Source organism: Falco punctatus, assembly GCF_963210335.1.
Source record: "Falco punctatus genome assembly, chromosome: 5".
Taxonomy (NCBI): domain Eukaryota; kingdom Metazoa; phylum Chordata; class Aves; order Falconiformes; family Falconidae; genus Falco; species Falco punctatus.
The window spans coordinates 10256555-10273264 of NC_137584.1; the positions used below are offsets into that span (position 1 = coordinate 10256555).

General features: G+C 47.7%; 1 protein-coding gene across 2 annotated transcripts in view; it reads left to right on the forward strand.

Annotated features, from left to right (window-relative positions):
- The first annotated feature begins 14562 nt into the window (after positions 1 to 14562).
- HTR1B (5-hydroxytryptamine receptor 1B) overlaps positions 14563 to 16710 on the forward strand; it is a 50565-nt gene continuing 48417 nt past the window's right edge. For both annotated transcript variants that reach the window (XM_080388132.1, XM_080388133.1), the window contains exon 1: positions 14563 to 16403. In XM_080388132.1, the coding sequence (XP_080244258.1) occupies positions 15207 to 16340 (1134 nt within the window). In that variant the 5' untranslated portion in view covers positions 14563 to 15206 and the 3' untranslated portion in view covers positions 16341 to 16403. The remainder of the gene's footprint in view (positions 16404 to 16710) is intronic.

Consider the following 16710-nt stretch of genomic DNA (forward strand, 5'->3'; position numbering starts at 1 on the left):
CTTTCCCCACAGTGCTTTCAAGACGGATATGTCTCACCATTTCATTAACACAGAGTTGAATAGCAGTGCTTCCTTTTGTAACAAATTAGCATTACTGTAGTGTGCAATATGAGTTTGAATCTCATTTACATTAGGATCCTTCATACCATTCTGACAAAAAGAGACATTTTTATAGGGAAAATCTAATGTATGCTGCAAATATTTAGTTGCAGAGGCAACTAGGCTAAGGCAGCCTCCCTGCTTTTTGCTGCGGCAGAGACATGTAGCACCAAATCCTCTATCCTGCCCTGGCACAGCCTGCAAGGCTTTTAACAGCGCTCATCAGCGCGGGCCAGGCTTTCCGCATGTATCGATGGCTGAATGTTGACCCCCAAATTCCTCTTACCAGAGAAAGATTGTGAGTCTTTTATTCTCACTAATGAGGGACAAGACGGGGTGAACAGGTTTGGGATTTCGCTGAGACTCCCACACCACAAAAACACATTTTGCACCACACAATCACATCACCCATCAGAGGTGGTTATCAAAGAGAAGCTGAACTCAAGTGCGTTACTACAGGCTGATTTCCAAGCTTGCTGAAGACTTGAATTTCTGACTCGCCTGCAACAAATGAAGTAATTCCCTATTCTTTACTTCATCACCCTGATTATTACAAACCCACTTCTACTGAAGTGGTCAGGTGTCCTTTAAACCCAATATTAATCTCAAACTGCAAACCTCTTCATTTGACATTCCTCGTGGCTGTTTGAAGAATGAATAAATATCCTTCTGCTTTTCAGAAAAATGCCTCAGCAATTGAACTTCTTATTAAATCCTTAGATTAGTAAGAGCTGTCCTGTCATACAAATACTCTATTAGCATGTAAAAAAAAAGAAGCCACTGAGTGTTCCTTCTAAATGAAAATCATTATTATGAAGATCATAAGATCCACAGGATTTGCCTAGCACAAAAGTAATCTTTAGCAAGTTGCACTGGGTAACTAATAGGAACAACAGTCAGAGTGACAGAATTCTAACACTTCGCTTTCATATGCGCTAAGGACAAACTTTGCCTTGGTCAATGATCTAAACAGATTGGCTTTAGTGCATCAGTTTTGCTTTCTAGCACATTATATCCCCCCTTTATCTTCAGTCAGACCAGTGAAATGCTGCTGTTTCCTGTTCTATGCCTTTTCTCTCTTCCACATTCCCGGCGATCCCTCATAGCTCTTACTTCATTAGTTTGGTCCCTATTTTCTCTAATTCCTGTAATTTTACAGCAATTCATTCTGAAAGCCAAACAGCACGCTGTCAGAATCAGGTCACCCTTATTTTGTTAACACATGGTGTTGGCCAGTGGCATGACAAGGCAGGATCCAAATCATGGTATTTTAACCCAAACGGTGATTCTCCCCACTCCCATCCACACACAATACTTAAAGTGGCAAGTCTGTATCAAGACTGACAAAATCTTCATGGCCTTAATAGCTAAAGCTACCTTTTGAAAATTCAGTCATTACTATTTATTAACCCCTTGTGGCTATGTCCAGATGTCCTGCTGCATTAATGGAGAAGGATCCTCTGGAAGTCATCCAGCCTGACCTCCTCTGAGGAGCAGACCTGTGCCAGCACTGGGTGAGGTCAGCCTGTGACTTTGCCTCTCCAATGCAGCAGGTGTAGACGCAGCTTCTCTTTAAAGCTTGCTTCCTCTGGTTAGTTTATAAAATGGTACGGTACATCTGCAATTTACTAGTGAACAGCTATGTTGCATATTTATATTTTAAAATAAAATGTGCAGCTCTGATTTTATAGCAGTTCTGTTTTGTGTTTCTCCTAAAAGTAAGACAGCTTAAGAACTTCGCTATTCTCAAGGTGAACTAAAAAGTTTTCCAAATGTATCGTAAGAATTTTCCTGACTGCAGTTTCCCACTACTTCTTATACTAACCACCATGGTCATAAGCAATAGACTCTTCCCTTGTTTTCTGTGATTGCCTTTCTCGTATATTTATATAAATCACACATAAACATATATCCATATACATGTATATATTATATAATATATAAAAATCTATTATATATGTGTCAACATATATATATATAATATAAACATATATCATTTTATATCATATCTGATATCTTTCAGTCTTCATACACTAACTTCAAGTAACATAAGGGAAACAACTTGAGAGTGGTGTAGGAAGAACTAATGGGACTGAGAACTCAGACATCACAAAAAGTAGGAATGGGGGTACAAAGAGCTGAAGACGGCAAGTCTGTTCTACCTGTGGAAAGAGGTTAAGAAAGCAGCTTGATGGCAGGCTACAGAGAGCGATACTGGCAGAAGCCATTGGATACCAGGTACTCTTTCCCTGAACAGACAAAACATGGAAGTACCAACTGTTGAACACTGAAAGTATCCACGTTAATGTTAGAAAGAAGACGGAGATTGTTATCAGAGGAAGCGGTTTACCAGTGGAGTAGACTAAAAAGGGATGTGGGAGAATGAGTTGGGATGGGTCAGCATTCAAATGGGTGACCTGCTGAAGACCTCCCTCTTGTGTCCCTGGGGATTTGTCTGGTTTTCTTCCAGTTACCTCAGCTGGGCTGATAAAATATATTGCATGCTTCCCTGCTCTATGGCCTGATTCTCACTCCAGTCACAAACACTTAAGTCAAACTAGGGTTGGTGAAATTGTGTGGCCTGTGATTATGGTAGAAACCCCTAATACTCCTCGGATCTTTAAAAATCTGTTACTTGACTATGGGTTGCAAGAAGCCTCAGATGGGTAGATGTATTTCCCCAACTTTCATGTTGTTTCTGTAAATAGACAGCTCTTATTTCTTAGAACAGGTTGTAGATACGCTCAGTCTGCCATTCTGTTCTACCATCCTGTTATGTTAGCATTATATTGCTTTTCCCAGAACTCTTTGCCATTATAATTGCTCACTTCTCAACAAATTACATTTAATACTTACTTTATTAACATTGTCTGCATTGATCTCTGAATATTTTATGATCAAGAGGATTCCCTCCTTGAAGAATTATGTTTACTTAGCTTTTGATTTCTGCTATATAATTATGACAACATTTAACTATGGTGACCTTTGATTACCAGAGTGAAGGAACTTGCATCCCTAGCAGCCCTTCTACTCTGTCATTTTTGATCATGGATAAGTAGGGAAGCATGCTACCATAGGAGTACCTAACCACATTATTTATCCTGTGTATGAATTATGGTTATGGATAAATGGTAGATGTATTGGTTGTGGGCTTCTTTATCCAAACCTCTTAAAGCATAATTTCCACCAGCCTAGTTATGTATGACCTCCAGTATTAGTGTTTGGTTTTTGTTTTTTCACATTTGTTGTATTTGTTCTTAACAATCTCTTCCCATGTTCAATTTGATCCCCGCCTAAAAAAATTGTCTGTCAGGATATTGCCACTATCTCAAACTTTTTTCTGCTTGCAGTAGGGAATGCTCAAATTCTTTAACAAGTTTCAATTATTCAAAAAATGCTATCTAGTATGTAAGTAGTGTAGGTGGAATTTAACTGCAAATGTACATAGCTATATTACTTAAATGTTAGTGGGGTTTGATCCTTATTTTGTCAAAATCGGGTTTCGGTCCCTGAGATCATCTGTTGTTCTTTTTCTATACTTCCACATTCCTAGCTTTCAGAGTAACCCACACAAACTTTTCCTGCTGAGATACATCCATTTGCAAATAACCTCCATCTGAATATTATATAATTTAGTGAAGCTACTGCTTGTATAATCTACTGTTGTCAAGACGCAAAGACTTAAATTATCTAAAACAGTTGAATAAATATCTTCTAAATTCCCTACTGCTTTCCTTCATCTGGCTGTGCCCACCAAGTGTTCTTTAAATTACAGAGAGTAAAATTGTGCCCTTTAGCTTCAAATATATCAAAACGTTGAAACTTCACCAGAGCCCTAGAAACATTTTATCTAGTCCTCTCTTTTCAAGGTCACATTAAACATGCTTATGGTTAGACATCCAAGTAATTTGTTCTTTATTTCTCTGGTCTTTGGTAAACCTGATAAGCATTTTGATGGAAACTGCTGATACATCATGGAAAGTCAGAGGGGTTGGAAATGGTTAATGATTGGACTCAATGATCTTAAGCGTTTTCCAGCCTAAATGATTCTATGAATTGAATTATAAAAATTCAATTATGAAGGGGTAATCTATGAAAAGCTGTAGTCTGGCCCTTTTAAATGAAAGCACCATCGGGTCCAGAAAAAGGAGTGAAGTACTGAGAAGACCGCAGATGATTTTAAAGTGCGCTTAAAATCTCCAAAATAAGCTTACAGTCTCCCTCCATGAAAGAAAAAGGAGGGTATCTAAACATGCTCTAATAATTTTCATGTATCAAATCCAAGAATGGGAGTGCACATAACCATCAGGTCCCGACAATACCTCTCCTCATATTGCTTCAGCCAGATAATATTAGGCTGTCAACATCTGACCGACCCATGTTTCACTGCTCCTCAGAGGATGAGGTCTCACAGAACTTTGTGTACTTAATGGCAATCAAAATGGCAAAGGCTGAATAATGTTACCAAAATGCTGGTTTTGAAAAGGGAACTACAAAAATCATACAGATCTCTTGGAGAACATGAAACTAAGAACTTTTTTTGCAGGAATTTACTAAGTGTTCGTGATGTAGGAAAGGAGACCACTGCTGAGATCTGACCAGATTCATATTGCATCAAGCAGAAAAGCAACCTACGTTACTGCGTTTGTCACCACTGGTTCAAAGGCCACTGACAGGCCAGCACAGTGGAAGACACGAGTGCATTAACACCTAATGTATATTTAGTGCTAAGCCAGTAAGAAAGTCTGCCTGGCTCAAGCAAGAAACATACCCCTAGTGAAAGATTTCCTAGAATAAATGCCAGTCTTTGCACTACAGCCAAAGGAGAGAGGAAGAGGCCTGGAAAGCCTCTGAGAATTGAGATCCTGTCTGCCATGACCAGGTGCCTAAAGTTTCATTTTAATTGTATACACTTTAGGCAGAGGTTAGGCAGGATCACTTAAAATGAAACGCCTCGTTCTTATGAACAAACTTTAAGTGAGAAATTGTCATCTGGGGAGACTTAGGAGAAATTGATCTCTTAGGAAAAGTAAGGAGCAGATGCAGAAGGGAAGGGGTAATCATCCTCTGCTTCCCAACCCCCCAGTCTTTGGGAACAGCTTTCCTAGCAGGTTTGGGGTGGGTTTCCCCCCCCCCTTTTATCTCTACAGCTCAGAACTCAGAGCTGCAATAGAAGTGAACAATCAGGTGTGCATTACATCTTAATAGCCTGCTCTTTTACTTTCTTTTATTTCTAGCTAGTTGCATAAGGGAAATAAGGGACAGTTCTTACCTTTTTTTAAAAAGCAAAATATCCCAGTTTTCCTCAAACCGAAAATGAGGAACTTTTACATTTTTTTTTAGGTCCTGGCTGATCTTATTTTGAGCTCTCTTCTGCACAGATCATGTCAGTCTGTGGGGATCAGTCACATGTTGCTGTATTGGGTTTGCATGGCAAGGCTTTGGTAGCAGGGAAGCTACAGAGATGGCTTCTGTGAGAAGCTGCTAGAAGCTTCCCCCATGTCTAATGCAACCAATGCCAGTCAGCTCCAAGATGGACCTGCTGCTGGCCAAGGCTGAGCCTATCAGCAATGGTGGTAGCACCTCTGGGATAACATATTTAAGAAGGGGGAAAAAAAAACCCTATGCAATAGAAACTGCAGCCTGAGCAAGGAGTGAGAACACGTGAGAGCAGCAGCTCTGCAGACCCCCAGCCCAGTACAGGAGGAGGGGGAGCAGCTGTTCCAGGTGCCGGAGCAGAGATTCCCCTGCAGCCTGTGGTGAAGCCCATGGTGAGGCAGGCTGTGCCCTGCAGCCCGTGGAGGTCCATGGTGGAGCAGGTATCCACCTGCAGCCCGTGGAGGTCCATGGTGGAGCAGGTATCCACCTGCAGCCCGTGGAGGTCCATGGTGGAGCAGGTATCCACCTGCAGCCCGTGGAGGTCCATGGTGGAGCAGGTATCCACCTGCAGCCCGTGCAGGACCCCACACCGGAGCAGGTGGATCCCGAAGGGGGCTGTGACCCGAGGGAAGCCTGTGCTGGAGCAGGGTCCTGGCAGGACCTGTGGCCCCTGCAGAGAGGAGCCCAGGCTGGGGCAGGGTTGCTGGCAGGGCTTGTGACCCCGTGGGGGACCCAGGCTGGAGCAGTGAGTGAAGACCTGCAGCCCATGGGAAGGACTCACATGGAGCGGCTCATGGAGGACTGTGTCCCCATGGGAGGGACCCCAGGCTGGAGCCGGGCAGAGTGTGAGGACCCTGCCCCTGAGGGGGAAGGGGCGGCAGAGGCAGCGTGTGATGGACTGACCCCAGCCCCCATTGCCCATCCCCCTGCGCTGTGGGGGGGGAGGAGGCAGAGAAATTGGGAGTGAAGCTGAACCTGGGAAGAAGGGAGGGGTAGGGGTAAGATATTTTAAGATTTGGGTTTATTTCTCATTATCCCACTCTGGCTTCTAATTGGCAATAAATTAATTTCCCCAAGTTGAGCCCGTTTTGCCTGTGATGGTAACTGGTGAATGATCTCTTCCCATGCTTATCTTGACCCATGAGCCTTTCATTATATTTTCTCCCCTGCCTGGTTGAGGAGGGGAGTGACAGAGCAGCTTTGGTGGGCACCTGGCATCCAAGCAGGGTCAACCCACCACAGTTTCCAAGGGCATGCCTTGTATCATTCCTGGATTAGACAGTGATTTCTTAACTGTAGATGAAAAACAACACAACAGAAGATGTTGTTAATAGTTACTATTGATATAAAACCAGTTTATTGCAAGCCACTCAAAGCCCAGGATCAGGACCCTCAACTCTATTTTCAAGGCTCTGCAAGCACTGAGAGCAAATATGTAGCCTCTGTTCTAAAGAGCTGCAGTCTAAGATTAGCACTAGCAGAGGCACACAGGTGGGAGAACATTGGCAAACAAAATACTACCAGGAAGAATAATAGGTAGCAGTCATAGCTTAATCAACAGCCTGACTCTTGTCAAGTGTGTTTTGTAGGCATCACAGCAAAGGAGGATTCTTAGGTAAGATAATGAGGATATCGATGCCTGTTACAGAAAGCTCCTCGCAAGCCTGGGAGGGCATGAAGATGTCTGACTGAAATCAAATAAGACTCTGGGAGGGGCCAGCATGAGAGGCTAGTGGGAGGCAGTAATTGGCCTGAGCATGTGAGGAGAAGTGGATAAACTACCAGAGGTTTTGAAAGTCATGTAAAGAAAAATTGTTTGTTACTGAGTTATTAGTAGAGGAATGAGATAAGGGAAGGGATGCACAAGGAAGGGATAAAGAGAGAAGGGGGTCGTGACCACAACAGCAGGCTGTGGAAATGTGTGGTAGCATTTGGGTGGGTATGGTGCAGCTTCCAAGGCTAGAAAAAAGTAACTGAAACATGATAGAAACCAGGCCAGTAGTTTTAGCTACTAAACCTCCCTAGCTCGTTCTTAAGCAGAGGCAGGTTCGTCAATGAGATCACCTCACCTGAGGTTTTTTCAGCTTCTCACATGGGGCTTAGGGTTTTGGAGTGCAGAAATCCACCATTATTTAGTTCTGGTTTTAAACATGAGAGAGGCTTTAAGTCTTGGAGGGATATGCAAGAATGTTCTGGATGTTCTCACTCCTCCTTTGCAGTGACAGGAGTGTAGCAGGGAGGGGGAACAGAAGATCGGGCTCCTGTGCAGAGGTGTGCCCAGCTGCAGGAGCCAGACATGGAGAAGGCAGCTTGGAAGCAAGGAGAAGAAGGTTCATGACTAGGATGAAAAGTCATGAACTTAGGGGATGCAGGGACAGATCTGGACCAAGTCCAAAGGATGTTTGAGAGTGATGAGAAAACCAAGGAGAACCCAGAGACCTCTACAGGTTGCTTTTTTTTTTTTTTTTTTTTTTTTCCTTTTAATAATAGATGAATATTACTCTTGTACTTGGTAAGAAGTTGACTGCTTGGGTATGGAAGCCTTGGCTTGCTCTTAAAGAGGTGAACTGTACACTCCATGTGCCTTTGCAGACCTCCTGGAGCGTAGAGACAGGACTATGAGGAGAATAAGCACTGGGGAAGAGGTATAACAAAATTTTCCCGAGAAAGGAAAGGGAAACCCATGAAACTCACAACTGAAATATAAAAGCTACAAAATAACATTAACCGATTCTGCTTCCACAAACAGACATGATCTTGCAAATGAGGACAAAACCATGTCTCAATTTTTAAAATCCATTAACGATTTAAAGGCTACACCCAGAAGCAAAGTATTTTTAAGATCACCTCAGAACCTCTATCTGGGCATGTTCTACCTGAGACCTGAATCCTTAAGACTGACTTCTTCCTTCTAATGAAAAATAAAATGTACCTTTCTAAATAGAGATCACGTCTATGTTTTACCAATTAAGTATTCCCTTCCCCAGTAAACACACATATGGAGAAATGCAGTTTTACAGGCTTCAATGAGACCTCTCAGTTAAACAATCTTTGGATAATGAAAATTGGAAAATAATAACAGGCCACATCCTTCAACGGCATTGGCTACAGCATCCTTAAATCGTTGGGTCAATGCTGTAGTTTTACTTGGTTACTTTTCTCAGAGTCAGATGAGATACAGTTCTGCTTCCAGCCAGTAAGACATGCCACTGGCTTGTATTTGTCAAAAGCTTAAAGTAACAGAATTTTATTTACCTACCTCTTCTGAGACTTTTGCTTCTCAGAGTCTCTGTCATCTTCCTCAAAGAAAGAGCTACACAGGTAGCAGTGGAGATACCGATGCTTTTGCTAGCTTGATTATTCTTTAGTAGAGTGGATTTCACACTTTGTAGCATCTCAACCAAGTTTCCTAACAGCCTCACTCCAAGACCAGATTATGTTTGATTTGTTTACAGCAACTCTCACTTGTCACCAGAATGAGATCTTCAGCTGTGCACCACCTTGCAAAGTGCTGCTGAGAGTAATGGCATGTATCCTGAATCCCTGAAAGGGCCTCCTGACCTCGCAAAGCTTTTGGATGATGCCATAACCACTTGCTACTGCTTTAGTCTTGCTGCCCTACTCTGTTGATGAAAGCAGGCCTACAACACCTTTGCGGCCTTCAAAATTTCTTCCTTTACTGATTTTCAGCGCATTGTAAACATCCCTCTCTAAGCCTCCTGCTAAGCAGAATAGACAACTACATTTTGCAATTAAGTCTCATACTGCAGGAAGAAACTGTCAACTAGTAAACACTGACATTCTAAAAAGAACTCAAATTAATGGATAATGTGTTTTATTAAATTAGCAGCCCAAATCTGCATGCCAGCAAAAGCTCCTAGCTTCTGATTACCTCCAGGAACAAAGACAACTAGAGCATGCTTATAAATAGTGGCAGTGGGCTTAGCATATGTTACCTCCTTTCCTAGATAAATATTAATTAGCCCTGCAGAAGAACCAGATTTTTAGTAGAGAGAAATTTTTGTAGCTCCCCTTAAATCAATGTTGACATGCTGATTTCACAAGGAAAAGATTTCATTCTTAATTTTCAGCAATTTTACTTCTTTACTGTGATTCACTGCATTGCACAAGTTTCCATCAAGCTTCCTGCATTAGTAGCTTGTTGCTTTAAAATGTGTGGAGACTTTTCTTTTTAAAAACAGAACTCAAATGTTTCATTTCTGAAAACTTGGTATTTGGGACCTGTTTGAAATCAACTCCGGATCCTGAAAGGAAACCCTTACAGATTTCATCCTCTAAAGCAGAAAGAAAGATCTGAACGTACTAATGTGGGCCAAAGCTTTAAACCTGATGCAGGTCCATATCTGAAAGTGGATGACTTATCTTCTGCCAGGTCTCAGCACAGAACATGAGACTTTTCATTTGGATCCCTACAGAGTGTAAACGCAGGGTCCTTTGCCTTCATGCTGAACAGGTGCTCTTCTCTTTTTTTGTGTGTGATAGGCAGGAGTTAAGGGTTATGCCATTGAGTTTCAGTCCTGGTAGACAGCTGTACATTTATATCATACTGTCACAGCTGTTTCCTATGGTTCATTCCCCAGTGGATCTGCATGTATTTCATTGCAGACAGGTCCTGCTGGGTTAAAATCCCTTCAGGTGGGCAACTGGAGACAACCTCTGAACTGTAGGGATGATTATTCAGCCAGACCCTCTGGCAGCAAAACAGGCATTTGCACTGATTTTAGGGTGAATTAGAGGCTCCAGCAGCCTCAGATGGAAACCACAACAATGAGGAGGCAACAGCCCTTTTCATACAAGTGGTTATTTCTTCTGCTTCATAATGAAGCAGGAAAATAATGGGCAGAGTGGAAGGAGAGGAGATGGGGCAGGACTGAAGTAGTTTCCTGTGGAGCATCTCCAGGAACATCATTAAAGAGCGAACCCCTTGTAGATGAATGACAAGTCACCAACCCCAACTGCTGCCTCCATGAACTGCAGTGTGTCAGGGTGGGTGCAGTGTCTGGGTGATGAAATTGAGAGAGGCAGTGTAAGGGAGGACTGCAGTTTCTTTTTGCTTGACCTCAGTTGCCTACTTAGAGTAACTGAATACTCTTCAGAAGGTATCTGAGTCACTTTTCAGCAACTGTGCCTGATCAGCATGAAGAATAAGGAGATAACTTGATCTAGTTTTATTCTCTTGGGTCGAGAAGCTCGGTGTGTTTGTGTGCCTATTGAGCCCATGTGCTCGTTTCTTTTTCTGGGTCCTTGGAGTCAAAATCAAAACCAGGGCCAGCTGTTCCTTATAATTAAATTTCATTAATTCAAGCTGGGTGGTTTTATTTTGACTAGTGACTTGAAAGTGTTGGCATTTAAATGGCCTCAGCTATATTTCAAAGTTAACATTGAGAAACTTCACACATACATTAGTGTTATTTGTCTGTTGGCAAACTCAACAAAATACCACTGTGTTGATTTACATAGTGAAGGTTATCTCTGCTAACAGAAGGACTCAGAAGTCCATTATTTAAAATATGAGGATGAATCTCATGGTGTTACGCACAACTTGCCACCTGAGTCAAGGGCAGAGGTGAAGTTTATATTGTGCACTGAGCCCCGTGTTCAAACATATCTCAAGGATCCAAAAGTCAAAACCCACACAACATCATCTGTAGCCAGGACAGATCTGACTGCAGGATGAAGACTTTCTTTCTGGTACCTGTGTTTGTTTCTATGTGTCTTAGGATGAGGACTTTTCCTTTCTGGTGGTTAGGTTTGTTTCTATGTGTCTGTTCTCTCTCTAATTTATTTATAAGTCATTGATGACATTTATGCCGTACATGGGCAGTTTGTGATGCAATAAACCAGTAATAGGCTTGGTTTTCATTGCAGTTTCTATATTTGGATATTTTAGTACATCAGAATCTAGATATAAGAAGTATTAACAGTCTTATGCTAGCAGAAAGAAATTAATTTTATGCCTGCCTCGGCACAGAAGCCAAAATCTTCAGGAAATAGGATCTCTTCCCATAAGCATCTTTTCAGATCCAGTTAGGAGAGGGGAAGTAAACTATGAAATGCAAGCTTCAGTGTGACAGTACAGCAGTGAGGTATTATCACATGAACGATCATCTATATGATTCACAATATGTTTCTGACTGGAATTCTGAGACTCCAATATTTAGTGATGATCTAGGTAGAACCTAGTTCCTGCTTTCATCGAGCCTTGGCCCGTGGGAGCCCAGCTGTGACACAGGACTATGTGCAGCCTGGCTGGGCAGAGAGGAAGAATCATTTTTCAAAATCTGAGCACCTCTTGCTCTGACACAAATCCTGGGAACCAGTATGCACAGCCTAAAGAGAGCATCAGTTCCTGTGCCTGGGTGGGGACACATCATCTGCGTGGCCCACCAGCAGTGATGCACAGTACCAGGTCCATGAAATGGAACACTATTTGGAAGATAGCTTTACTTTCTTGCTGCAGCTATTCCTAACCCAAGACTGAAGTCCCTGAGAGAAGCATGGGGAATGCTTACTGAATCTGCCTGGGAGGACCAGGTGATCCTTGTGGGAAGTCAAGTGAAGTCACCACAGCTAGACCTGGCACACCCTGTCTGAATGTTTTCCTGACCACTGGCAGCAGTACTACATAACTGAGTAAGAAAAGAGTGAGCACAACAGAAGAAAACAAACAAGGGAGGAGAAAAGCATCTCCCTGCCAAGATAAAGAGGGAAGCGATGAATGATGATTACTGATGAATAATAACCCAGAATTAATGGAGAAGGGCAACAGCAAAAACTGTGCACAGAACACAAACATTTTATAATGAGGGTAAACACTGACATTAGTAGGGTGGCCAAAACTCATTGCCCATTCACATAGTACTTGTCTGCATTACATGACAAGGCTGATGGCAGTGGCTAGGGTTGGAACGTTAGCCTTGGAGGCTCTACAATTTTATCAGAAGAACCTTTCCACAAGAGGCAAGCTGTTCCAAAACTGAAGGACTAGGTTTTCCTTTTATTATTAGTGTTTTAAATTTAAATCAGCCTCAGCTACGTAGCCCTATTTGGGAAGAATCTTGAACTATGGAGGCTCAAGGGCAGCTGCCAACTTAAGCACAACTAAATTAAGCCAGAAATGTTGAGCATAAGTGGATGCAATAGCACACTGTATTAGAAACCAGGATTACAAAATCTTTGCCCATCAAAGGGACGAGAAGAATGTAGATAGCTCTGTATTATTTTTAATGCAGTAAAGCCTAGAGGCTCCAACCAATTACCAGACTCCACTGAGCACGAGGCACCACAAAATAAAAACATGGAAACAGACCAAATTCTATCCCAAGCCCTTCTGGGAAAACAGAAAGGCTTACTGACATTTTCTCTTTCTTTCAGTTTGGTGAATATAGGCAAACTTTGACTACCACACTTTTATTAACCCAAGGCAATCTTCTCCCTACCTTGCTTCTTGAGAGTCTAACTAAAAAGCAGATCTGGGACTGATTTTACAAAATCTCAAGCACCGTCACTGCTTTTTTTACCTCAGGGGACCTGCGAATGCTTAGCGCATCCCAACATCAGGGCACCTTGCCCAGTACTGAAATAGGGAGGGAAAGGGTTGTCCCTGCAGGGCCCTGGCTCTCCTTCGGTTCAATGCTTCTTTTCCCAGAGCTTCCTCACCCCTCTGGGCCACTCCAGCCTTCTCTTGCTGTCCTTCCTTTGCATGCGTCCTCGCAGGTTCACCAGTCCCTCTTGCTCAAGGATGACCAACAGAGTGATGTGGCTTCCCACCCTGCCCATGAGCTCCATCTCCCAGGCAGAACAATGCAGTGCCTGTCCCTGCGTGTGCCGAGTGGCCCTGTAAGGACAGGGGCACAGGGAAACTGCTCACCTTCTCCGGCCACAGAGGAAACAAGCCAGGGGGAGGTGGCCAGAAGAGGAGTGCTGAGACTCCTCAGGGAGCTGAGGCAGGTAACAAGATGTGCAGGTGTGCACAAACATGCCTGCAGACTTCAAACCTTGCTTCCTCTTTGCTGGGTTTGCCGTGGCATCTTTGGGAGGTTTATTCGAGGGCTGGAGCACAGGCACTTCACTGAGCTTGGAATTACCCTGACCCAGCAAAAAGCAAGCTCGCCCTTCCCTTTCCGTGCAAAACTCTCCTGCGGCTGCGGAGAACAAACGCCGGCAGAAGCTGCAGGATCTGGCCAAATGTGTGCTCCCGGTGCACCTCCTGCCCGACCCCCCCCCCGCCCCCCCGCCGAGCACTGAAGGATCCTGCAGGGCACGTCAGGGCTCTTCAGTCACGGATGTGCGTTTCCAAGCACACCAGGAAAAAAACCGAATAGAAAGAAAAGGGAGGAAAAAAGGGTAAGAAAGCCTAAGCCCAGGAGGCGCTGGATCGCTAGAAGTTCAAGTTCAATAAAGCAGGCGATGTGTCCCGGTGGGACATGCATCCCCCGCGGCAGCGGGACCCGCCGCGCTGCAGCGCGCAGCCCCGTGGCTCCCAGCCCCCACCCGCCGGCCCGGCCCCGCTGCGCCCCGACCCTGCCCTTCCCCGCCCGCCCGGCTCCGGCTCCGGCACCGGCACCGAGCGGCACCCGCAGCGCCGCCGTCGGAGGGCCCGGGGGGGCACAGCCGCCCCCGCGCGGCCAGCGGGCTCCGTGGGGAGCGGGGCATCGCCCGGCCCCGCGGCGTAGCGGGCACGGTGCAAGAAGGGACGGGGCCAGGCGGAGGATCAGGGGGACGCGCACCCTAAGTGCCGTGGGGCGCCCCGTCGGGCTGCGCCGTTGCGGAGGGCGGCTCCCCCTCCGCGCTGCGGTGGGGCCGAGGCGGGGGACGAGCCCGGGCTCCTCCTGACGCCTGCGGAGGCAGGGGCGGGGGACGGCGGTAGGGCGGTGCGCGGAGCCGGGCCCCCCCCGTCGGGCGGCGGGTGGGTGCGGGAGGGCGGGCCGGGGGAGGCGGTGGCTCCTCCTCCGCGGGCAGGCGGGCAGCCCGCCCGGGAGCGGCACCGGTTGCTCGGTGCCGGCGGAGCCGCGCCGCGCCGCCCGCTATATAAGGGGCGGCGGCTGCTCGCCGCTCCCTCACACCGGCCCCTGCCCGTGGCCGCCGGCGCTGGGCCGAGGCCGGGCCCCGACAGCATGGCCCGCGGCGGGGCACCATGGGAGGTGGTCTCCCCCCCTGCCTCCCGCGGACCCTCCTCTTCCTCCTCCTCCTCCTCCTGCTCCTCCCGCACCCGCGGCGGCGGCTGCAAACTTGCTGCGGCGGGCTGCGTGTGAAGGCAGGGCCCGGCGGGGCGGCTCCGCTGCCCTCGCAGCCCCCGCCGTCGCACCCGCAGCCCGGGGGGCGAGGCCGCTTCCCGCGGGCATGCGGCGCCGCCGCTGCGCCCGTCGAGACGCGGTGCGGAGCCGCGGGCGGCGGGGCTGCGCCTAGGGGTGGCCGGGGCGGGAGCCCCATGCCCGGGGCTGGCGCTCCGCGGGGAGGCGGCGGGGAAATGAGCTGGAGGGGCGAGCGGGCACGCCTGGCCCCGGGTTTGCCCGGCTCCCTTGCCCGCGGGGCGTGAGGCTCCGCGGAGCCCGCTCGGTGCTCCCGGAAGGGCGGGCGGGAGGTGGTGCCGGCGCGGGGATGCTGCAGCCCTCCCCCGGCGCCGACGGGGTCCTGCCGGGGTAGCGGCCCCGCCGTGCCGCGCCGCGCCGAGCCCCGCCGTCTGCGGGGGCGGCGGCCGCGGAGGGATGGAGCCGGCCGGCCCCTGCCAGGCGCCGCTGCTCCCCGCCAACGATTCTTACCGAAACTGCAGCGCCAAGGAAGGGATCTACCAGGATGCCACCCCCCTCTCCGGGAAGATCGTGCTCGCCGTCGTCCTGGCGCTCGTCACCCTGGCCACGGTGCTCTCCAACGCCTTTGTCATCGCCACGGTCTACCAGACGAGGAAACTCCACACGCCGGCCAACTATCTCATCGCCTCGCTGGCCGTCACCGACCTCCTCGTCTCCATCCTCGTCATGCCCATCAGCACCATGTACACTGTGACCGGCAAGTGGACGCTGGGCCAGGTCGTCTGCGATATCTGGCTGTCCTCGGACATCACCTGTTGCACGGCGTCCATCCTGCACCTCTGTGTCATCGCCCTGGACCGCTACTGGGCGATCACCGACGCCGTCGAGTACTCCACGAAACGGACTCCCAAGCGGGCAGCCGGCATGATCGCTCTGGTGTGGGTCTTCTCCATCTGCATCTCCATGCCCCCTTTGTTTTGGCGGCAGGCAAAGGCCGAGGAAGCTTCTCGCTGTGCGGTGAACACGGACCACGTCCTCTACACCGTGTACTCCACGGTGGGAGCCTTCTACTTCCCCACTCTGCTGCTGATAGCCCTCTACGGGAGGATCTACGTGGAAGCCAGATCGCGGATTTTGAAGCAGACGCCAAAGAAAGCGGGTAAAAGACTCACGCGGGCTCAGTTAATCACGGACTCCCCGGGCTCGTCCTCCTCCGTCACGTCCATAAACTCCAAGGCCCCCGAGGGATCCAGCGAGACGGGCTCTCCCGTGTACATGAACCAGGTGAAGGTGAAGGTCTCGGATGCTCTGTTGGAGAAGAAGAAGCTCACGGCCGCTAGAGAGCGGAAAGCTACAAAGACTTTAGGGATTATTTTAGGAGCCTTCATCGTCTGTTGGCTGCCCTTTTTCATCATCAGCCTGGTGTTGCCTATTTGCAAGGACGCTTGCTGGTTCCACATGGCCATCTTTGACTTTTTCACGTGGCTTGGATATCTCAACTCCCTCATCAACCCCATCATCTATACCATGTCTAACGAAGACTTCAAACAAGCTTTCCACAAACTCATACGTTTCCGATGCACAAGCTGAACATTTTGAATGTGATGTGTTCTGCGGGGCTGCCCTCATGCACGCCCGTGCCCGACGCCACAGGTAGGTGCGCGCCCCCGCCCCGGCGAGCCGCGGTGCTCGGGGCGGGAGGGCTTGGGGGGAGGGGGGGAGCGGGAGCCGGGGGGGGGGGGAGGAGGCAAGACCCCCCCCGATCTGCTGGTGTGCAACCCCTTTGCAAGCGGCGGCGAACAGCGGCGATGCTGCACGCTCGTGGCATTTCAGTGTGTGTGTGGTTCCCCCCCCCCCCCCCCCCAGCTCGCAGGGAGTGACTCACGGCAATCTGCTTTTTATTCCACCGATTAAACCAATCTGCCTCCATTTCGTATGCTAATGCCCGTGTTTAGACCAA